At 35.6% G+C, this 24,528-nt stretch overlaps 1 protein-coding gene across 2 annotated transcripts in view; it reads left to right on the top strand.

Annotated features, from left to right (window-relative positions):
- PGR (progesterone receptor) overlaps nt 1-24,528 on the top strand; it is a 99,342-nt gene that overhangs the window by 23,670 nt on the left and 51,144 nt on the right. For both annotated transcript variants that reach the window (XM_060103461.1, XM_060103460.1), the window contains exon 3: nt 12,538-12,654. In XM_060103461.1, the coding sequence (XP_059959444.1) occupies nt 12,538-12,654 (117 nt within the window). The remainder of the gene's footprint in view (nt 1-12,537; nt 12,655-24,528) is intronic.

Below are 24,528 nucleotides of genomic sequence, written 5' to 3'. Positions count from 1 at the left end.
AATGTCACTTGGTAAGATTCTGTAAACTATTTAGTTCCTTTTTCAGATTATATCCAGAATCTGATCTCTTATCACCACCTCCACTGACCACTTGGTTTCAAGCCACAATTATTCTCCTTTGGATTTATTTCAACAGCCTCTTAACTGGTCTCATTTCTACTCTTGTCCTTATAGAGTCTATATTCAACCTAGAAGCCAAAGTGATACTGTTAAAATTTAAGCCAGATCATGTAAGTCCTCTACTCAAAACTCTGCAATGGCACTGTATTTCTTTCAGAGAAAAACCAAAGTTCTTACAGTGCTCTCCAAGGTTCTACAGGATCTGAGCCCCGTTGCACTCTGACCTTCCTCTCCACTACGATTCTCGCTGACTGAGGCAGCTCTAACCTTACCAGTTTCCTCAGACAATCCAAGCCAACTCTCAGGATGTTGGCAATTGGCTCTTTCCATTCTAATTTCATTTCTTGATACTCTGCACTCATCCAACTCATTCTAACTTCCAGCTTCAGTGAACATCCTGGAACAAACTTTGGTGACTTCCAATCTCTCATTTAACAGTCACATTCCTCCACTAGAGTGTTTCAAGTTGTTTAACACCTCTATCAGTAATACATAGATTTAACTTCAGGAAAAAGCTTATTTAAAATTGATCTGCTAAAAGAAACAGAAGAAAAATTTGGGTAATAATCTGCTTTCAGTTATTAAGACAAAAGATGACAGTGTCTGCAAAACAACAATGAATTTCATAGGAAAGAACTAGATGAGATGAAAATGTAGCTGGATGAGATAAGAAAATGCCACAGGAAGATCCAAAAATGTAATAGCAGATTTAAACTCTGTATTGGAATCCATAAAGAGCAGAAGATAAAATCAGTTATGTAGAGTTCATATTTAAAGAGTTATTTCACAATGAAGGAAAAATGGCAAATAGGTAAAAATTTCAACCTGTGATTTATTGTTTTGACTATGTAGTACTCTGTGTGCTATTTTATCTAATTTAGCTCATTTGATCCATATAACAGACTTTTATAGTGTTTATTTCCATTTTATAGGTGGGAAAACTATGATAATTTTCTTAAGGTGTAGCTAGTGATGGAACTAGAATTTGAGTGGAAGTCTATTTGACTATAAGGCATATGGTCTTATCACTGTGTTGTTGAATAACAGATATGATGAATAGAGAGCAGATATCCAACCTATAAATAATCAGTGTTTCTGAAAAATAAACTAAAAAACAAGTTAAACCAAATTATTAACTGATTATGAAAAGTAGGCTCCTGGGATCTTATCATCGTCACCTGGAATAATGCCAAGACATGGAAGATATTCAATAAGTATTTGTTTACTGAACTATCATAATTACTACCTATTAAGCATTTATCCTATGTTTGTCATAGTGGTACGTGTTAACACATTATTTTATTCAACTCTCAAATAGCTTTTTATCTATTATATTATAGGTGTGGAAAATGAAGCACCAAGAAGTTAAATGATTTATTCAAGGATTTATAGTTAATAGGTGATAGAACTTGGATGACAGAAGTAGATTAAATAGTTAAATAAAAATTTTATTCTGTACATCAAAATAGCTCACTCTGCCCCAAACAGATATAATGTAAAAAGCTCTACCTTTGCATATATTGAAAAAGTTTTTCATTTTACATAGAAAAAATACAGGCTCCATGAGTTTAAACAAGAAAAAAATAATTGGTTAACTATCAGGAAATAAAAATTGGGCCGACGTTAGACTTCCTATTTGAAGCACTAAATTCTGGGATATTGCCATCAAGCTGAGTTGCTATTCTTGGGTGAAGGCAACATACATTCTCACATATGTGAAATTGGATTCCTGGGGTGCCCTCTGGTTCAGGATGAAGCTTAGCAACACTCTTGTTTAAGAGATGGAAGGTGCCTTTCTCTGGCCCTTGCTACATGCCAGGGTGATGTAACTCTCCAGAGCAGCCCTTGCAAGTGCCACGCTCATGTCTGGCGTCCAGTACAGGTGTCTCTGTTCTCAAAGAACATATTCTGTGCCCTCTTTGTTCCCAGCCTGAACCTCGTATATCTACTCTATCTTTAGGTATTTCCATGTATCTTACTAGCCATTTCCCCTTGGGAAAATTAAATACCTGTGTCATGTCTATTTTATTTATAAGGATTACATGAAATAAACCAGTTAAGTTCCTAGTGTACTTACCCATAGTGTGGGTCGATAAAATTTTGTCTCGGGCTTCCCTGGTGGCGCAGTCATTAAGAGTCCGCCTGCCGATGCAGGGGACACAGGTTCGTGCCCCGGTCCAGGAAGACCCCACATGCCGCGGAGCAGCTGGGCCCGTGAGCCATGGCCGCTGAGGCTGCGCGTCCAGAGCCTGTGCTCCGCAACGGGAGAGGCCACAACAGTGAGAGGCCCGAGTACCGCAAAAAAAAAAAAAAAGTCTCCTTCCTTCTCCCCCTCCCCCCACACCTTTTTTCTTCACTTTACTCAAGAACCCTTGAATCTTACATTAAGATACTTTAAAATTTACTGGTTCATGATCGTCCAGCTTTTTTCACACTCTGTCAGATATTCATTATTCCCCCCTCTCTTCACCCTGGTTTTATATGACCAGCCCCTGTTTGGCTAATAGGAAAAACTGGTCCAAACCTTTATCTCATTCTGTATGGGTCTTCAGTATACTTTGCTTCTAGAAAATTCGAAAGAATACTGGTAAATGAATATCTGTACTCAACTATTTGCAAGTAAGTTGCAGACATAGTATTTCACCTCTCAAGATTTCAAAAATGTGCTCCTAAGGACAATAACAATATAACCACAATATTATTATCACACCACAAAGTTTAACATTGGTATAATAATTTTATCTAATATATAGCTAGTATTCAAATTTTCCCAGTTGTTCCCAAAATGTCCCATATAGATTGTTTTTTCATGCAGGATCCAATCAAGAACTATGTATTTCATTAAGTCTTTAATCTAAAAAGATCTTCCACCTTTTTTTTTTCTCTTTCAGAACTTTAACATTTTTAAGGAGTCCAGCCCAGCTGTTGTAGAAATTTTCACAGTCTGGATTTGTCTGATTTTTTTTCCACATGATTAGATTCAGATTAAATATTTTGAGAAGTGTCATACATAGACCAGTGGTTCTCAAGCACTCTGGTCTCATAATCTTTTTACATGCCTAAAAATTATGGAGAACCGAAAGAGTTTTTGTTATGTGGATTATATCTATCAATATTTGTCATATTAGAATTAAAACCGATAATTTTAAAAACATTTTTTATTAACTGACTTAAAAAATAGCAAACCCATGAGGTGTTAATTTTCCAAACCAAAAAAATTTAATGACAACAGTGACATAGTTTTACATTTTTAAAAGTCATTTTAATGTCTGCCTTAATAGAATGCAGCTGTGTCTCATACCTTCATCTACATTTAATCTGTTGCAATATGTTGTTTTGGTTGAAGAATATAAAGAAGACATGACATCACACAGATATGTAATGGGAAAATGGAGGAGTTTTTTAACTGTCTTTTCATACTTCACAGGTGGTGGTCATTTCCTTAGAGATTGCAAAAGGGTTACATTCTACTTCTATTATTCCTTCTAATTTTATGAGCTATAAAATCTTTTATTCTTTCTCTCTTCCAAAAGGCAATTTAGTAATCTTAAAATTTATACTGGAAGACCTATTAGTTGCTTAATTATTTCTTTTTAATTTTCAATTTTCAAAGTAATGAGTTTATGCCCTAGCAATCTCCAGTAGTTTCCAGTGAGTTCATTTTGTACTCATGGCTTTTCATATAGTCAATGTGCTTTAATCACTTAAACTATATATAGTCAATGTGTTTTAATCACTTAAACTAAATTATTTTTGATGTAGAAATTGTCTTATATTTGGTCAATGTGGCTTTGACACATTTCATTAACTCTCAATAACATGAAACTCTGTCACATCAAAGTATCCCAGTCCTGCATAAGCCACTTCTCCAAGGAGCCCTGGTTGCTTTCAGATGAAAATGATATTAGACTTGACGATCAGTCTGGATCCTAGTGTTTATTGCTGCTATGGTTGTTTTTGCTTCTGGGCATTTTCAGTGGACAGACCTAGAAAATACATCTTTTTGAAAAAGCTGGGCAATCATGAGTTAACACCAAGATATCTCAGGCTTGGCACTGTTACTATTTTGGGCCAGTTAATTCTTTATTGTGGGGATTATCCTGTGCATTGTAGGATGTTTAGCAACATCCCTGGCCTCTCCTCAGTAGCACCTAACCCCTCAGGTGTGTAAAATAAAAGTGTCCCCAGACACTGTGAAATGTCCCAGAGTGGAGGTGGGGAATGGAGGCAAAATTGCCTCTGTTTGAGAACCACTGGTTTACACTTACATTTCTAATAACATTAAAATAGTTCCCTGATTGTTTTAGACACACACACACATACATTTTTTTTTCAAAATACCAATATTAGCATGACCTTTATTCTTCCATCCTCTGCATGAAATCTTAGTCCAATCATATAGTTTTTAATCAGAAGAACAATCTTATCTCAGGATCAAAATGTGCAGGCCAGCAATACAGTAAAAATTACAAACTCTCATCTAATTTAGGATTTCTCCTTTGCCCCAGCTCAGCACTGCTTGGGGCCTGGTGTCTGAAGCCTGCAGGGAAGAAAGAACAAGATCACCTCCTTCTCACCCTGCTCACATGCATTAAGACCAATTAGCAGCTGATTTTGGCCTTTTCAGGGCTAAGGCATGGGAAGAGGGGTTGAAGGGAAAGGCACAGTTGTGCACGGCAGGTACATACATGACTGTCACTGGAGTTCTCTGTGTTTGGTGGATGTTTGTAGTTGACTCTTTCTCTGGCAAGATACTTTGGTAGGATTCTTGGGGATATTTCACTGGGAAGCCCCAACTGTAATCCTGCAATGCAGGTGATGCCTCTCTTCTTTTCTTGACTCCTTAGCCTCTGGACTTCCAGTGGTCAGCCCTATTCAGACTCCCTCTGTTGGACCACAATGCCTTCTAAGCTGTCCTCATAGGTGGAACCATTTTAAAAAAGAAAGAAGGAAATTTTTTATTGACATAAATAGCTTCAGAAGAGTGCTCAAATTAAAGGTGTAGATCTTAATGAATTATCACTAAGCAAACCATGGAAACCTTGTTACCATCACCCAGGTCAAAAAAATTTTCAAATCATTAGCTTTCCAAAAGTCCCCTTGCACCCCTTCTAATCACTCCCTAAAAGTAACTACCATCCTGGCTTCTAACATCATAGATAGTTTTAACTGTTTTGGAACTTTATATTAATGGAGTCATACATCTTCCTGTGTCTAATTCTTTCATGTAACATTATACTCATAGAGTCCATTCACATTTTTGCATGGGCTAGACATTCATTCTCATTACTGTATGATGCATTGAATGAGCAAAATAGAGTTTGTTTATACTTTATGCTGTAGATGATCATTTGGGTTGTTTTTAATTTGGGACTATTTATGAACACTGTTTCTATAAATATTCTGGTACACTTTTTTTTATATGTGCATACCTATCCTTACAAGATAAGTTTTGTATGTGCCTCTCTGAGGATCCTGGGAATTTCACTGGTGCTGGACCAGTATTTGTTCCATGGCGCAGGTTTATACACCATGTGGTAGTGAAAATCATCTCCCATAAAGACCAAGATTTTTGTTTTTTTGTTTGTTTGCTGTTTTTAGTCATGGATAATAACTCCTCTCCCAAGTCAAAGTTTTGGACAGATTCCTGGCTTTGATGAAATATTCTTTAAAAAATATTTTAAAAATATTCTTGGTAGTGTTTTTGAGCACTATTTTCATGAATAAGACAGCCTTTAGAGAGTCTCCATTTTGCGCAAACTTCAGTTCCTGCCCCTTTCTCCCATTAAGCCTGATGTCACATATCCCAAACCCTCGTGGCCTTCAAACCCCAGCTCTTGGCTCCTAGATCCTATATCTGCATCTGAAATGTTTTTGCATTACTGCAAAGTTCACTCAAGTTTACCCCTCTGGCTTTCATATCTTTCTTTATCCTGACTTGTGAAATTCCCTTCCTTCCTCCCTCCCTCCCTCCCTCCCTCCCTCCCTCCCTTCCTTCCTTTGCTCTTCCTTGACTGTAATTTGACAGCATGCTTCTACCATAGTTTATCCACTATTTGTGTATTTGTGGTGGAAAGAGTGTTCTCGTTTGCACTAGCTTATATTATCACCTCAAGCCCAAATTTTGGTGGGTTATATCATACTTTTTCTTCTTTGCTCCTTTATCTGTTGAACATATACTCATTTCTCCTGTCATTTTGCTACATATTTACCTCTCCTTTTCATAAAAAGCCATGAAAAATTGTAACTTCTCGCAAACTAAATTGAAATGTGTTCACTTGTGCTCGGAGAGGCAACACAAATACTATAGATTTCTTATTTTAAAGGTAAATTTCTTTCTAGTTTATAATAAAGAGATTCATTTCAATTAAAATGGAATTTTATTTTTCCTGTATCTAAAATTTTTGTACATCACTAGACAAATAAAATGATCATATTTTAATAGTGCTAATCACATTTTAATAGTGCTTTTATTTTCACAGAATATGATTTTTTAAATAATAGTAACACTTGGAGTTATATTAAAATGTTAAATATAGAGACCAATTAGAAACAGTATATAAATATAAACATTCAATAATCCCTATTTTACATTGTTAAACATACGTTTTTCAGAGATAGTTTAAAATATTTATGTTTTTGCAAAGTTAGATATTAAAAATAAGCTTGTTAAAGGCTCTACATGTAACTTATTGTTTACTGGTATAAAAAGGCAAGGAATTTACTGAAATAAAAGGCATTCTGTAAGAAAAATAAATGTTGAAAGGTGGTAAATAAAAATCTGGAGCAAGTGATTTTTATGACAATAAGTGAAATATTATTATAGATCTTATATTGTTGATTATAAATATATTTATGACTGTTGGTGAAATAATGCATATAATTAGGTTTACATGTATTCAACAAACATTTACCAAACTCTTATTAGACACAAGGATCTAAAGACCTAGTTTCTACTCTCACAGAGTGTAGGGGAAACAGGCACACAACATTTATAAGAGGAAGATATGGAATGTGCAGTTGCACAACAGAAGAAAATCCACACCTTTCTAGGATCAGTCAGTTAAGACCAGAATTGAAAGATGAGTAAGAGTTTGCCAAGCAGATAAATTTGGAAAAGGGAGGAGAGTCATAGAGACATGAGAGAGTTTGGGGAAATACAATGATGTTGTACAATGTAGTACAACTGGAGCATAAAGAAAATAAGAGAGTAAGTAATTAAAAAGAAAAGACATAATAGTTAGTACTCACCTTTCACTTTTACCACCATAAAGATGGTAAGAGGTTTTCCAAGGAGAAAGAAAAAATGGTGCTCTATTACAGACTTCAGGTCGTAGTTCTCTGGTTTTCAACAGGGGCAAATGCTGTATATATTAAGAGGGAGATGTAGATAGTATCTCTTAGTTGGGTAAACTCTTCTATTTTTGATCATTATGCCCCTCTTTCTCTTTGTGGTGACCCATAGCTTATAAATACTCCTGAATGTCTTGTAACTCCTGAGGGTGATGGTGTAGGTAGACAGCAAGGACGTTAGAAAGTAGAATGCATAGAGTAGTTTAATACAGTGACTTTTTATAGACTCATTGTATAGCGACAATGTTATGTTGGACTGTGGAGAAGCAGCAATATGCAATTTGAACCATCAATCTGTGACTTACGAGAAATCAGCAAGTGGATCTGGACGTGGATGGGTTTTTCAAAGCCAGGATATAAATTTGGGACTACTGTCTGAAGAAAAGTGGTAGCAACATACATTATGTTGGATTTGCACCCACCAGAGTTTAGTATTTTGCAGACTTCCCGGATAATTTTGTAACAGAGCCAATGCTTTTAGGTGTGAACTTTCTTCATCTGCATATACAGCCAGGTACTTGGTGGATTGATGCATGTGATGGAGTGCTCCTTTCTACATCCCTTGCCTTCTTGGTGGCTCTGAGTCCAGGCCAAGTGTTGTGGTAGGAGGCAGGCCTGGGCCCCATGCCGGCTTATTTTAGTCATCTCTAGTTGGGATTGGCTGGCTGCAACATTTCTTAAGCCAAAAGATCTCTTAGAGAAGATTAACCTCTAACTATACCCCCTATATTCACTTGCGTGATGCTGTAGCTGCTTTGCAGTTTCGACAGCCCAAAATTAGTGTTAAATGTAACCATAGCTTAGAGTGGACTGAGCTTCCAGATTTCATTGCCATTCCATTCTTTATATGAATCTATGTTGATATGAGTCATGCCAATTCCTCAAGGTAGTGACTTCATGCCGGTAGCTTTAATTACCAGAGATATTCCTTCCCATCAAACATCAAATCTTGAAATGCTTATCATTTTTGCCCCCAAGAGTTATAAGGATTGCATTCTAGTTGGTAACTATAATTTCTTTATTTACACTTAAATATATATTTCAATTTATATAGAACTTGTTATCAATCCTTTCACACCAGACTTCTTCTCTCATGCATTCTCTATTATAACTCATCTATTGTTGGCTAGGTTACATCTTTAGGAATCTCTTTAGGAAGAGTAGTATATCAGGGCCTTATTTCCTGATTTTACGCATATTTGAGAATGTCTTTCAGTTGCCTTTAAAAGCGAATAACTTGGCTAGGTACAAAATTCTTGGGTCATATCTAGAACAGATCTACCTGTATTTGGCATTTAAGGATGTGATAATAATCATAATTGTAGTAGACAGTCATTAAGTACTTGCTATATACCAGACTATTCTAAGCTCTTACATGAGCTCATTTAGTCCTTAAATGTGGCCCAAGGTACTAACATTATCTTCCTTTTACTTGCCATAGGTCACCAAGCTAATAAGTAGTGAGGTTGAATTTCAAACTTAAGCAGTATTGCTCCAAAGTTCATACTCTTAACTTCCTATACAACTTCTTGGGTTAATTAAGCTAAAATGTCTAGTTGTGTGACCTTAAGCATGTTACTTAACTTATCTGTGCCTCAGTTAATTTTATAAAATGGGAGTAATAATACCTCCCAAGATTGCTGTGATGATTAAATGAGTTAATATGTGCAAATAGATTGTAACAGTGCCTAGCACATAGTAAGTGCTTAGTAATTGTCTGTTGTTATTATTATTAGCTTACAGATTGTAGGTTTCAGATATGAGCTTTGAACAAGCAATCTGACTTCAGTAACTGCTCTTCAGCACTGCAGTGTCAGCAGTTAAGATGGCATTTCAATTAAGTGGGGAAAAGGGATTATTCAAAAACCAGTGTTGGGACATACTCAATAAACACTAAATATTTGTTGAATTAATGAGGATTTTGTAAAAGTGTATATATATTTACTTAACAAATGTTAACAAATAGATGTTAAATACCTTCTAGGTCTGTATAAGCAGACTGGAAGAAAACACAAAAATGAAAATAGTTGCATGATAATGAGATTGTAGATGATTTTCTGTTTTGAATTTCCTTAATTTGTTACAAAATTTCTCTGATGATACAATTTATGAAATGAACAATTTGACCAGATAATCACTAAATTCTTTTTCATATATTTTAAGTTGAGGTACCTACAGAGAGGTAGTTGGAATGTCAGAGCTCAGGATGAGATTTTGGAGCCATGCAGAGATGATGAGACTACCCACCTAGTGTGTACAGTGGAGTACAACGTATAAGGAATAGACAAAGGAAGAGGGATCAGCAGTGGGAACTTAAACTGAACTGTTGTAAAGAAGATGAAAAGTCAGAAGAGACATGCTTCAAATAAAATGGGGGACAGTTGTGGAGAGAAATCACCCACGACAAATTGTACAGAAAGTCAAGGAAGAATTCACTGTATTTAGGAATGAAGAAACCTTTGACGACGTTACTCCACTTTATAAGAACAGTGAATGTATAAGCCAAATTACAGTATGCTGAGGAGTAAAGGAAATTGAATAAAGACTGCAAATGTAGATGACTTTTTCAACAACTTAGATGACAAAGAAAGGGATGAAGTCAAGGAGACTTTAGAGTGAGACAGTTTCTTTTTTTCCTTGATGCTGGAATTTTTGAAATGGAAAAACTTGAGGAGAAAGGAGGGCATCATTGGAGGGGCAGAAAATAAAGATTTTAGGAGAGAAAGGGGGAAATGGATGGTGAAGATTTGAAAGCAGGTAGGAAGGAATGGGTTTCAGGAACAGACTGAGTGCCCTCTAATGGGGACTCTTTGAAACACTGAAAGGAGTGCTGTTGTAAATCATTTAAGAAACAGAAATGAGAAAACTCAGCAGCATTGCAGCTGTTGATGGTTCAGGATTTTTTTCTGGATATTCATGACAGAGGCGTAGAGAGTAGAACAGCCTCCCTTCAAGCAACAATTACATCTCTGACACTGTTTGTTTAAGTTTGTTCTCTGGATAGCACGGAAAATCTTGCTTTCTATTGTCTGTTCTCTCATTCCTGGAATAAACCCCACTTGATCATGGTGTATGATCCTTTTAATGTGCTGTTGGATTCTGTTTGCTAGTATTTTGTTGAGGATTTTTGCATCTATGTTCATCAGTGATATTGGCCTGTAGTTTTCTTTCTTTGTGACATCCTTGCCTGGTTTTGGTATCAAGGTGATGGTGGCCTCATAGAATGAGTTTGGGAGTGTTCCTTCCTCTGTAATTGTTTGGAAGAGTTTGAGAAGGATGGGTGTTAGCTCTTCTCTAAATGTTTGATAGAATTCGCCTGTGAAGCCATCTGGTCCTGGGCCTTTGTTTGTTGGAAGATTTTTAATCACAGTTTCAATTTCAGTGCTTGTGATTGGTCTATTCATATTTTCTATTTCTTCCTGATTCAGTCTTGGCAGGTTGTGCATTTCTAAGAATTTGTCCATTTCTTCCAGGTTGTCCATTTTATTGGCATAGAGTTGCTTGTTCTCTCTTCTTGTGAGAAATCAGTGTAGAGTCTAGATAAATGATGATAGATCAATAGATAAATAGATAGATAAACTTACACACACTTTTACTTCCACACTCACACCTGCAGCCTGCAAATATAACTTGTGGAAAAAAATTAAACCATAGTTAGATCAGAAAGTAGCATGCAGTACATTCTGCTCACCTAGATGGCATGGATGTGAAGCTTCATAACTGCCCTTTATTAGGAGGAAAGCTCAATGCCCAGGACTCCTAAACAAGAGAATGAACAGTAGTATGTGAGAGTGCATGAATATAAGTTTGTGGAGGAATACATTTTTAAGAAAAGACTATCTGTTCTTATCCAAAAATGCCCCAGGTCAAGAACCATTTTGTTATTAGCTATCCCATAGACATGGCCTTTTTGCCATTCGCCATTGGAGCATAACCTTTTCCCTGCTCAGTTAAGCACACATTTAAGGTACCTCTGTGTTCCTGTATTACAAACTTTGGCCAAAAGAGTGGATCTGATTTTAATGTAGACTAATATAAAATACTATAGGAAAATTCCATAATTTTTAAAATTATTTTTTATGTTTAAGTATGCTGATGATGTTAAAAGTCTCACAGTCTGTTTCATAGGAATTTTTTGGAAAATAAGAAGTGCCAAAGCAGTAAATTTTCTAGTTAATAAATATTTACATGTTTAAGCTGAAAATTTTTTTTCATTTTTGTTTAAGTAAGTTAGATTGCTCCATGCCTTATTAAATATAACATATTTTTGGTTTAAATAATCATCATCGTTGAATATTAAATTCTTATTCCAGACTTTTTGAAGGGTATAAGTGGTTTCCCCTACACAAAATGACCCCAGGATCACGTTTTACCCTTATTTTTTTATAATTCTTCTGACCTCTTCTTAATTGAATTCTTCTCATTGTTTTAAATATTTCTCCCTTTGTCATTATTTCTATTATCCTGTTTTCTAATTTGTAGCCAAAATAAACCAGACAATAAAGTCAGTACAGTTAATGACATTTTTTTTTTACATGCTCTTCAAATTCATGAGGTCCTTTAAGAGTGAGCTAGCTCCAGGATTTTAAGAATTAAACACACAGGTTTTATAAAAAGCCTATTACAGAGACGTCTTTAATTGTCTGTATCTGTTTTCTTGAAGGTTTATATGTCAAAAAGAAAAGGTTTTGCTAGAACTTGCCTATCTTAACACACTAATGCTTATCAGCCACATATAGCTAATCTTTAAATAACAATGATCTAAGAGAATTCTGATGCTGACGCCATTAGTAAGATGCACAGAAATTTTTTACAAAATATTTTAAAGGAGTCCTATAATTGGTTTCTAAGCTGTGTTTCCCCTCATTTAGGCTCCTGAAGGCATGGGTAAAGTATTAAGCAAGTTTGGAGCATTACCAGCATTCAGCTATTCAAGCAAGAAGCTGGCTGAGACAGTCATGCACTTGCTAATGTGCACCTCTCCTCTTTTTCAGTTGTCACTGCATAAACTTTCCAGCGGTCTTTAGATATTATAAAAATAATTTTTACTTTTTTGTTTTTTAGGGCAGCATAACTACTTATGTGCTGGAAGAAACGACTGCATTGTTGATAAAATCCGCAGAAAAAACTGCCCAGCATGTCGCCTTAGAAAGTGCTGTCAGGCTGGCATGGTTCTTGGAGGTAATGATGATGTTTTCATCAATAACATATTGTCTGATATTTACATTATACGACGGTGGGTCAGAAAATCCTAGTTTTCTTATTTCTGTCTTGATTATTGGTGTCTGGATGAAGCAATCAATACCATCTCATTAATGCTGTGGATTTCCAGCATGTTGAAGTTTGTTATAGAGAAGTAGTAAACATCCATTTGTCTATAATGCCTATAAGAAGATGTTATGGGATGTTCACCAACCTCTCATTAAGTGACATGGTTGGAGTTTAGGCTCTGCTACTCACTGCCTATGCAGTCTTGAGTAAGTCACCAACCCTTTCTGAGCATCAGTCTCTTTGTCTATAAAATGAGAATAATGAAGTCTCTTCCAGCTCAAAAACTGACTCCATGAATTGGTTAAGTATATTAATCTCCATCCCTTCCTCTCTCTATCAACCCCTCCCTTTCTATTTCCCTCCCCCATTCTCTTTAAGTAACTAGACATTGCACACTCACACTTACTGGGCACTATTTTAAGTTCTGGCAGTGTTAGCAGCAAACAAAATGGACCAAATCCCTGTCTTCATGGAGCTTACACTCTGGGGGGAGGAGCAATAAATATATATGTCAAATGATGATAAGTGTTGTGGAATGTATTATGCAGGGTCAGTTAATGGGGAGTATCGGAGGAGAATCACTCCTGAGCCCTTTACTCTGATTAATATTTTCATTTTATTTAGTCATTTCCTAAAACAATAATGTCTCTGAAATCCTGAGTTGGATGTTGTAGTTATAATTTTCCTAACACAGGTTTAAAAAATTCATAAGTATTTAAATATATATTCAGTATACCACCTAACACAGATCATGTACCGTGAATGGTATGTGTTACCTTCTGAGAAGGAGTATATGAGACCAATATGTTTTGAATGCCCACTGTGTTAAGCACCCTGCTTAGTTCTGTCTTTGCTGCCTGTGAACATGATACAGTCTAATCAGTAATAAAATAATTATCAAACAGAACAGTAGGTGATTTAAGAGAAGTTCCAAACATTACTATGCAAGTAGAGCAAAAGAATGAATTAATTCTATCTGAGGGAGTTGGCAAAAGCTTCAGAGAGGAGGCTTTCAAAGAGTAAATAGAAACTTTATAAGTGGAAAAGGAGAAAGGTATTTACAATGAAAAACAATGCATTCAGTGATGATTTTTCTGGAAAGTCAACTGTTTACTGGGAACAGCAAGAAATGAAGCTTGAAAACTATCTTGGGCCAGCTGGGATCTGGAGTTTGAACTCTATTCTGTATGCAGTGGAAAGAGTGATCTTTCTAATAAACCATCTGTGGACCATCCATGGGATAAAGCCCAGATTTCTAAATGCAGCACATGGGCCCTTTCATCACCTAGCAACTGCTCTCTCTTTTTCTAAGCCCTACTTTTTCTAAGCCCCACCAATCCTTGGGGAACCCAACACTCCAGTCACCAACTTTCACCGGTCTTTGCACACATTTGACTTTTTCCTGCACCGTTCTCCTTTCACTCCTTGTGAACTGTAACATATCCTTCATATTAAGCTCAAGTGTCACAATTTTTGTGAAATCTTCCCATCACATCACCCCAGTCAGTGCAGGGGCAGGGGTTTTGTGGGGACACAGTTCAAAGTAGTGCTTTTCATATCTGGAGAGGTTGAAAGCCCTTGAGCCAGCCTGGATTGGACCTTGCCCTGGTTGTACTTACTTCAGCATTCCTACCCTTGCAATGCAAGGTTGACCAAAGTGGAAGTCATGAGACCCAGCCACCCTACCCCAGCCCACATGAGGCACCAAGAATTCACTCTCTTCCCATAGCTTCTTGTATACTCTCGTTATAGTACTCACCTCATTGCTTTATAACTGTTTACTGGTATCCCATTCAAGGATTTTCTCCTAATCCAAGATGGAATTGTTTGCAAGCAGGAATTTCATTTTGGTGTTTTACCACCAAAGTACTTGTTTAAGAAGTGCTCACTAAAGATTTGTGACTATTATTTTTTTCGTTTCTTTTTATGGCTGAGTAATATTCCATTGTATATATGTGCCACATCTTCTTTATCCATTCATCCGATGATGGACACTTAGGTTGTTTCCATCTCCGGGCTATTGTGAATAGAGCTGCAATGAACATTTTGGTACATGACTCTTTTTGAATTATGGTTTTCTCAGGGTATATGCCTAGTAGTGGGATTGCTGGGTCATATGGTAGTTCTATTTTTAGTTTTTTAAGGAACCTCCATACTGTTCTCCATAGTGGCTGTACCAATTCACATTCCCACCAGCAGTGCAAGAGTGTTCCCTTTTCTCCACACCCTCTCCAGCATTTATTGTTTCTAGATTTCTTGATGATGGCCATTCTGACTGGTGTGAGATGATATCTCATTGTAGTTTTGATTTGCATTTCTCTAATGATTAATGATGTTGAGCATTCTTTCATGTGTTTGTTGGCAGTCTGTATATCTTCTTTGGAGAAATGCCTATTTAAGTCTTCTGCCCATTTTTGGATTGGGTTGTTTGTTTTTTTGCTATTGAGCTGCATGACTATTATTTTGAAGTCATTTGAAGTTCAGGTCTCTATACATTCTTGAACATGAAGTCCAACTGTAGTCATTTCCAGGACACAAGAAAGAGTGTTTGGAGGAGACAAAGGGGATATGGTCTAATGTAGTGTTTTTCACTTTGAGGAAGCGTGTGAGCCCTTGAAGCAGTCTTCCATTCCATGATTGCATTTATTTTAATGGTCTTACTATTATAATGGAAATGTGATTTAAGATGGACCAAAGTAAAAATGATGAGACACCCAGCCACTGAGAAATTTGCGTTTGTTCAGAAGAGAAACTTGTGTTCCAGCCATCAACAAGACAGATGCTCAGTAAGAAATAGAGTAACAAGGAGAAGAGAACTTCAGAGAAGACTCAGAACTGGGATGAAAGGGGAGGATGTCCATTCCAGGGACATAGTCTAAAGTAGCATCAGAGCAGGGTCAGCAGCAAGACCACAGAGCTGTTGTAGTTGACTTCAGCCCCAGCCTCAGAGATTAGAAAGAGAAATAGGCAGAAATATGAGCATATTGTCCTTAATTTTCTTGTGTTCCCATCACGTTTGCAAGGTTCTCTGTTACCATCCTGTGTCTCAGTTCTCCTGAAATCTTATGGATTTTTCTCCCCTTGCATAATTTGTTTCAATCAGTAAACTACCTTTTATTGCTGGTGACCATAAAGTTTATCATTGAAATCAGGATACAGCTGAGAATAAAATGGAGCATAGGAATAATTAAACTAGTATAACAGATGTAACCTGAAACTGTCCCAGGCTATCTGGAACACAGGGCAAGTCCCCCATTTTTCCAATTAGAAGATGCAGATGTGTCCTGACTAAAATGAATACGTAAACTTCTGGGAATGTAGCTGAAATAATCGAGTGTTTACTTATATAATATTTCATTTATTATTTTAGTTAAACACAAATATTTTAATTACATACAAAAATCTATTGATTTTCTACTCTCACATTTTATAAACAGTTTTATACCAACTAATTTCACAAACCTTTGGCAGCAGGACCTTTGCTCCAGTAGAGCCATTTTTTAAGTCAGCTAATCATTTCCCAGAGTTCATCAGCATTTTATCTAAAATGTTTGATATGTAGCACTTCTTGAATTCATATACAGTAATAATAATATAAGTGGAAATCTATCATAAGACAAAAATACCTATTCATATAATATAACAGTTTTAATGATTGTCCTCTAAGAGTTTTTTTTTTTGGTGATTTCCCCATAAAATAAACACTTGCTGTATTATTTAATTGTGGAATATATCAAGCCTACCAAAATATTAAATGAATAAACACCTATGTGTCCATCACTCAATTTTTAATATCAGATCATTTTTCATATTTTCTTCATTTTTGCTGTATTTTATAAGGAATAAGACATTACAGGCATTTTGAAACTTTTGATTTGTCCTTCCCTAAACTCATTAAGTTCATTTCTTATTCACAGATAACCAATATGCTGAATTATTGCTCAACATACTCATACTTGTAATTCTTGTATATGAATTCTTGAGTAATGCAGTACAGTACTGAATATTTCTAAACTTTATATACATGACATTACACTGTACATGTACTTCTTCAATTTGCTTTTTCACTCCATGTTGTGTTTTTGAGATTTGTTCATATTTGTACATGTAGCTAGGGTTACATTTTAACTTCTCTATGATACTTCATTTTACAAACATTCCATGGTGCTTTTCACTTTCTTCTATTAATGGATATTTATTTCTAATTTTTCATAATTATAAAATATGCAGCAATAAACATTCTTGTACCTGTATCTTTATGCATATATTTGAGAAGTTCTCTAGGCTGTATATCTAGAAAGGAATTAAGTCTGGTTCACTAAGATATTATGTACCTTCAAACTTACTAAATGTTACCTAATCACCAAATTACCCTCTAGAGTCTTTGCTTCCACCACTGTTTGAGAGTTCTTGTTATTATGCATCTACCTGTACTTGGTATTTTCAGACTTAAAAAATTTTCTAATTCGATGGTCATAAAACTTGTATCCAATTTCAGTTTAATTTTTGTGTCCTGGATTAGTGGTGAAAGCAAATATTGCTATCTTTATTGGCCATTTATATTTCCTGTTCCATGAATTAGCTGTTCATATTTATTGGCCATTTTTCAACTGGATTGTTTGCCTTTTTTCTTATTGATCCATACAACTTACCTCTATACTCTCTACACTAGTCCTTTGCAATCTAAGTCTTAAATTTTTGCCTTATTTATGATGTCTTTTTTCTAATTTTTATATAATCACATGTGTCAGTATTCTCCCTTTATATCTCTTAACCCTGAAATCATACAGATAATCTACTAAAAATCATCTAAAGTCTTATAAATCTGTTTTTCACACTCATGTCCTTAACCTACCTACAAGTATCTTCTTAGGTAGGGAGGCAAGAATAAAACCTTATTTTCTATATGGATGACCAGTTGCCAGAGCACATTTATTGACACATTGTCTTCAATATGTTTTTGATAGTTCACTCCTGTAGAAGTAAAAATGTTCTCAGCCTTCACCCCCAACTCAGGTCTATTTAAAAACAAATTATACATATGTGCTACTATCAAATTATATTATATATTAGTGATGCTTAATTTCTTTTTATTTCCTTACTGAAAATATAAAAAGTAATTGTAATATTTTTCTGACAGTACTCCAATTACAAATTCCACTGGAATTTGTAATCCATTTCTGTTATATATCTAATTTCCTTATGTGTTTGCTTTTCTTTCTGGCTCCTCTGTTCTGTTCCATTGTATATACCTGCACCACTATCACACACTCTGAAATATTACAGGTATCAAGCTGCATATTGATACCTGGTAGAATAAGTCTCCTTAAGTTACACTTCTTCCAAATTGTTGGCTTTTGTTGTCCCTCTAAATTGTTCTTTTAAAATGATGCTTAAAAGGTTTATTCATAATAGTATCTAACACTTAAAACCATGAGTTCTTACCCCTGGGAATTAGCTATATATCAAAATTCTTTGCCTCTTTTTTTTTCCATCAGATAACCTTTACAATCCTGTGGTCAGCATCACACGCTGAGAAATAGCATAGTGGTGCATTTAATTATTTCATAAGTAGGTTTGCACAGAGGTTTATTAGAAAGAAGCTGGCAGCACACCCTGATATGTTGCAGTCCTGATGTTGTTCTTCCTGGGATAGTCAGTGGTAAGAGTCTGCAAGTCAGTAACCTAACTCATGGAAACCAGGAAGAAGGTAGTCAATTTATTGGACTAGATACTAATTGCTAGTCCTGTAATAAATTTCTGAAGTAAGGGGGAGTGTACTTATGGTCTACTGAGAATTACAACTTATTTTAAAAGACGATCGATAAGAGTTGCTTAAGGTTCAGTTCTTCAATAATTAGAAGAGTTTCACCGAAGTAATAATTGCCTATACACTACTGAAAGTAGAGTCCATGTTCTCTTTCTCCCTTGTTTCCTTCCATCTTTCCTTCCTTTTTTCTTTCCTTCTTCATGTTTGTCACTTTTCTTAGGTTTCTCATTTCTAATAGAGTCCATTTGAATAACAAAAGGTGTAACAGAAGAGAACGTTGGCTATTGTAAATCATGCTGCAATGAGCATAGGAGTGCATATATCTTTTCAAGTAAGTATTTTTATTTTCTTCAGGTAAATACCCAGAAGTGGCATTGCTGGATAATATGGTAGTTCTATTTTAGTTTATTTGAACACCTTCATACTGTTTTCCACAGTGGCTGTACCAATTTACATTCCCACCAACAGTGCATGAAGGTTCCCTTTTCTCCATGTCCTTACCAACACTTGTTATTTCTTGTCTTTTTGATGATAGCCATCCTGACAGGTGCGAGGAGATATCTCACTGTGGTTTTGATTTTCATTTCCCTGATATTAGTGATGTTGAGCACCTTTTCGTGGCCATCTGTATGTCTTCTTTGGAAAAATGCCTATTCAGATCCTCTACCTATTTTTTAATTGGATACATGATTTGCAAATATTTTCTCCCATTCAGGTAGTTGCCTTTTCATTGCAACATTATTTACAATAGCTACAACATGGAAACAACCTAAACTGTCCACTGGTGGGTGAATGGATAAAGAATATGTGGTGTATATTATATATATACAATGGAACATTATTCAACAATAAAAAGGTGGAATCTTACCATTTTTGGCAACATGGATGTCATGGGACTTAAGGGTATTATTCTAAGTGAAATAAGTCAGACAGAGAAAGACAAATACTGTATAATCTCACTTATATGTGGACCCTAAAAAAAAATGAGCTCAAAGATACAGAGGACAAATTGTTTGATGACAGAGGCAGGGGATGGGGGAGGGTGAAATGAATGAAAATGGCCAAAAGGTACAAACTTCCAGTTATGAAATAAATAAGTTATGGATATGTAATGTACAGCTTGGTGACTATAGCTCATAATACTGTATTGTATATTTGAAAGATTCTAAGAGAGTAGATCTTAAAAGTTCTTATCACAAAAAAAAAATAGTTCCACAAATAATGAATCACCATGTGGTACGTCTAAAACTAATGTAATGTTATATGTCTATTTTATCTCATTAAAAAAAAGAGAGAGAACATTGAAAAACTTTTAAAAGAGTTAATAACCTTATGGTAGAATGTCAGAGATCAGAAATATTAATGTTTTTGACATGACATGACATAGATTTGCAGATAGTTCTTATTTGCTTCAGCAGCTATGTTCTGATTATGAGAATTATGTTTGAGTTATTTGGTCTCTTAGTTATGTATGATTCTTGTTTTTAATGACTCACTTCCCTTACCTTCACCAGGTCACAGTGAACTTTTGCATTTTGTTCATTGCTGTACAGTACTGAGTAGGAAAGAGAGTTCACTCTAAAGGATGGTAATATATCTTCTAATTTAGGTGTTCTGCTTCTAACTTATTTCCTTTAGAAAACATTTTGTGTAATGACTCAGAAAAACGTTTTTCTGAAATGAATACAGCTCTGTATTTTGTATTTGTGGTAAAAATGCTAAACTATTATAAAATAATTTCAAAAATAAGTAGCTTTCTACATAAAGGAGTGATTAAATGCATAGTTATATTTGCTGATTTTTTTTAAAGCTGGAGACTATTTTTATGGGTTTGTTTTTGTTTTGTTGGTAGAGAGCCTTATCCTCAAATTTTAAAAGGTTATGTTAGAAAGCAGTTTCTCTCTTACCTCCTCCTACACCTAGATTGGCCTCATTCTCTGGGCAAAGATAATAACTTTCTGGGCTTCAGAGTACAGGTTGTATGGTAAAGTTGGGGTTTTTTTTCTTTTTCTTTTTCTTTTTCCTCCTCCTACACTTGAAGACAACAAAGTCTCAATTTCTTTTCTGAAGAATTCCAAAATTCTTGAATTTGGGACACTTAACACCACCTTTTCTGGAAGTATAGATGCCTACTCTCTGCCTTTAATTACTATAAAAAATGAAATCTGCCCTCTCGAATGAAGGAATTGCTGTGGGTGATGCCTGCCACCTATCTCTTTAGAACTCTCCTGGTCTTCCTCTTATGAGCACCTCCTTTTCCAGCCAACCCCTCGTGTTTGCATCAGCACCCCCCAGATACAGTATCTCTCACACTGCTCCCCCACTCTACTGCATTGAAACCTGCAGCTAAATAATGTATTCTGGTCACTGTCTGATTGTTCACCCTAAACGCCATCCCATACGCACTCGATAAGGATATTCCTTAGAATATTTATCCTCACTTCTTTGCTTAAAGTTTTATGGGAGTTTTCAGGGACTGCTTTTATGGCTGCCATCCTGAACTGTTCAATTGTATCTATCAGTATCTACTATTCTCTAGACACACAAAAAGTCAGGATTGAAGGGAACAAAGATTCCCTTCCACTTGCAGTCTGATTTGTTTGAAAGATGGAGGTGTTTACTCTTTTAAAAACAACTCTAGGCCTTCCCTGGTGGCGCAGTGGTTGAGTCTGCCTGCCGATGCAGGGGACACGGGTTCGTGCCCCAGTCCGGGAAGATCCCACATGCCGCGGAGCGGCTAGACCCGTGAGCCCTGTCTGCTGAGCCTGCGCGTCTGGAGCCTGTGCTCTGCAACAGGAGAGGCCACAGCAGTGAGAGGCCCGCATACGGCAAAATAAATAAATAAATAAATAAATAAATAAATAAATAAATAAATAAATAAATAAAAACAACTCTAATATACTTGTTGGCAAGTACTTATTTTAATTTTATAGCTCCTATTCTCTAGTATTTTTTGAAGTATTTTGATATGGGAACTAGAATTAGATTCTGAAAAAGGGAAAGCAAGCTAAGTCAGTGCTGTAAGGGGTTGTGAGAGCATAGTCCCATCAGTTGTGTGAACTGATCCCAGCAACATCATCCTTTTGCTAATCCAAAGTAACAACATGTATCTAGACATAACCTAATATTGGAATAGTTGCCTGTAAGTTCACCCTAATTACAGTAATGCTTATTATGATTCTCATAATGTCAAAGGATTTGCACTATTACTTAATTGTCTGCTGAGCTTTACCCTCTATTTCCCCATTTGATTCTCAGAAAGCTTTCTGGCTGCCATGAAACTTACATTTCAGTATCCAACATAACATTCTTCTTTTGCTTCTCTGCAACAGGTCCAGTATTATCTCATGAGCACTTTATGTCTCCATTCAATATAAAATATTTTTGCCAAAAATAAAAAAAATAGCAGAAAGAGAGGCCATGGCAAAGTAAACAGCACTCATTTCAGAACATAATCTAGAAATAATACTCATTATTATTTTATTCAGTCGAATATGTTTACGTACATGTTTAACTATTTGCTTGATTTATTTTCCTAACTCAGTGCTTCATTCAGTTTCTTTATTTTTGAAATAAACTTTTTATTTCTTCTGTGGGAATTTGTTAAAGTCATTTTTTCCACAGAAAATATCTTTATTTCAGTTTTTTGGGGTTTTTTGGGGGGTTTTTTTGGTTTTTTTTTTGGTTTTTTGTTTGTTTGTTTGCAGTACGTGGGCCTCTCACTGTTGTGGCCTCTCCCGTTGCGGAGCACAGGCTCCGGACGCGCAGGCTCAGCGGCCATGGCTCACGGGCCCAGCCGCTCCACGGCATGTGGGATCTTCCCGGACCGGGGCATGAACCCATGTCCCCTGCATCGGCAGGCGGACTCTCAACCACTGCGCCACCAGAGAAGCCCCAGTTTTATTTTTGAATAATAATTTTGCTGGTTATAAAATTTGGGGTTGACTTTTTTTTCCCTCTACACCTTAACAATGTCAGTCTACTGTCTTCCAGCTTGTATCATTTTTCCGAGAATTCTCCTGTATATCTAATATTTGTTTCTTTGAGGTAATATTTTCTCTATATTTGTAGAAAATGTTTTTATACTCGGTTCTTCAATTTCTCTGTAACATAACTAGTTATAAATTTGGTTTTATTTGTTCTGCTTGGAAATCATTGTGATTTCTAAATCTGAGAATCAATGGCTTTTATAAATTCCAGGAGCATTAAAACCATCCCAGTATTCTTCAAATATTGCTTCCCTCCTCATTGCCTCTTCCTCCCTCCAGATCACCTGTTAGACGTGTATTAGACTAGCGCATTTATCTTCCATATCTCTTTATCCTTTCTAACATTTCCTGTATCGTTACCTTTCTGTGCTATGTTCTGTGAATTTCATCAGTTCTGTCTTCCAGTTCACCATTCTTTCATTTTAGTGATAGTAGTTTTTTTAAACATTCTACTTGGTTCTTTTATAAATGTGTCTATTTCTTTTTACTAGCTTTTCCATTTCTTGTGTTTTCATCCCTTATCATATATCTTTAATAATTATAAAATACCTATTGCAAATATTTGTATTCAATAATTTCAAGGTCTCATAACTCATGATTTGGTTATGCCATTCTGGTGTGGTGGTTTAAAAATATCCCTGATCATTTATAGGGTTTCCCAATGATTCTGGTATAAATACTCACCTACAGTAAATTTCAGGCTGCCAATGGTTTAAACAACTGACTCTCAAAATTCCTGAACACTTAACAATAAGTTTTCACAAGCCAGTATGAGTCAAATCCAGAACACTATTCATTCTTTCTGCTACTTCTCACTCATCGTGTCCTTTGTGATTTTAATGTGGTTATAAACTCATGTTTGGCAGAGTTTAATTTTTTGTAAAAACCTATGTGGCCTTAATTGAGGGAGTTTCTCTCCAGAGAGAATTTTCATTTTATTCTTCCAGTTAACAGAGGGATTTCATCAGTGAAGGACCACTTTTCATATTCACTTTTTGCCTCTGGGTTTCCCATACCTTACAGGTAGAATAATTTCAAGCTGCATATCTGGGTGAGGGAGGCCTATGATTAAAAATGATCAAAGAAGAATTTTTTCACATACTGAGCCAAGGATGAAACAGACATGCTTCCTTTTCATGTCCTTTTGTCAGGGGATAAAGATGTTCTTCATTTTGGACTCCTTGATGTTTTGCTGACTTTTTGAGGAGCTTAGATATACATTTAAAATAATCTTGGTTATGTTTTGTCCATCATTTTTAGGTGTTCTGGAGAATATTTATGTTATTTAATTTTCTACATTTCCAATAAGAGAAGTTTATATAAAATTTTATGCCAATTCTAATCAAATACATTAACTACACCTTAAAATTTTTAATTTTATCAACAGTTAGAAAAGGATTTTCAAAACACCTCTAAGAGATAGTATAGCATTGTAATGAAGAGTAAGAGTATAGAGTCAGAACAAGTGGGGTTTTATTTTAATTTCCCCACTAATAGCTGCTGGACCTCAGGCACAGACATCTTTTATACCATGACCACATAATGAGAGTTATTATGAGGGTACATAAAATGATACATCTAAAGCATACAGCACAGTGGCTGGCATATAAAAATTTCTTAGTGGTACCTTAAAATATCCTTTATTCATAACATCATTTAATACAGACTCTATCATTGGCAGACTAAAGGTTTAACTAATGCAAAACAGATTCTTGTATCTTCTAAAAGTGTTTCATTATTTCTTTGCAAGAAGCATTGAAAAATCAGTGCAGGTATCTTGGAATTGAAATTAATTTACACAGTCATAGCTACTAGAGGCATTTAGTTAACATAATAGTTATTAAATAGTTATTGTATATACTTATTATCTCAGACCATGTTTCCCATGGGAACATAATCTGAAAGGAATGGTATATGTTTTCACATGGGAGAAAAATTTTCTGAATGATTGAAAATATTCATTAATTGAAGATTTTTTGTTTTGGTTGTTTTCCTTTAGAGGAGAATGTTCTATTTATTTTGATT

The sequence above is a fragment of the Mesoplodon densirostris genome, chromosome 7, assembly GCF_025265405.1.
Source record: "Mesoplodon densirostris isolate mMesDen1 chromosome 7, mMesDen1 primary haplotype, whole genome shotgun sequence".
In the NCBI taxonomy this organism is placed as follows: Eukaryota; Metazoa; Chordata; class Mammalia; order Artiodactyla; family Ziphiidae; genus Mesoplodon; species Mesoplodon densirostris.
Note: the sequence above shows the minus strand (reverse complement) of the source record. Positions and strands in the feature narration are given on the sequence as shown.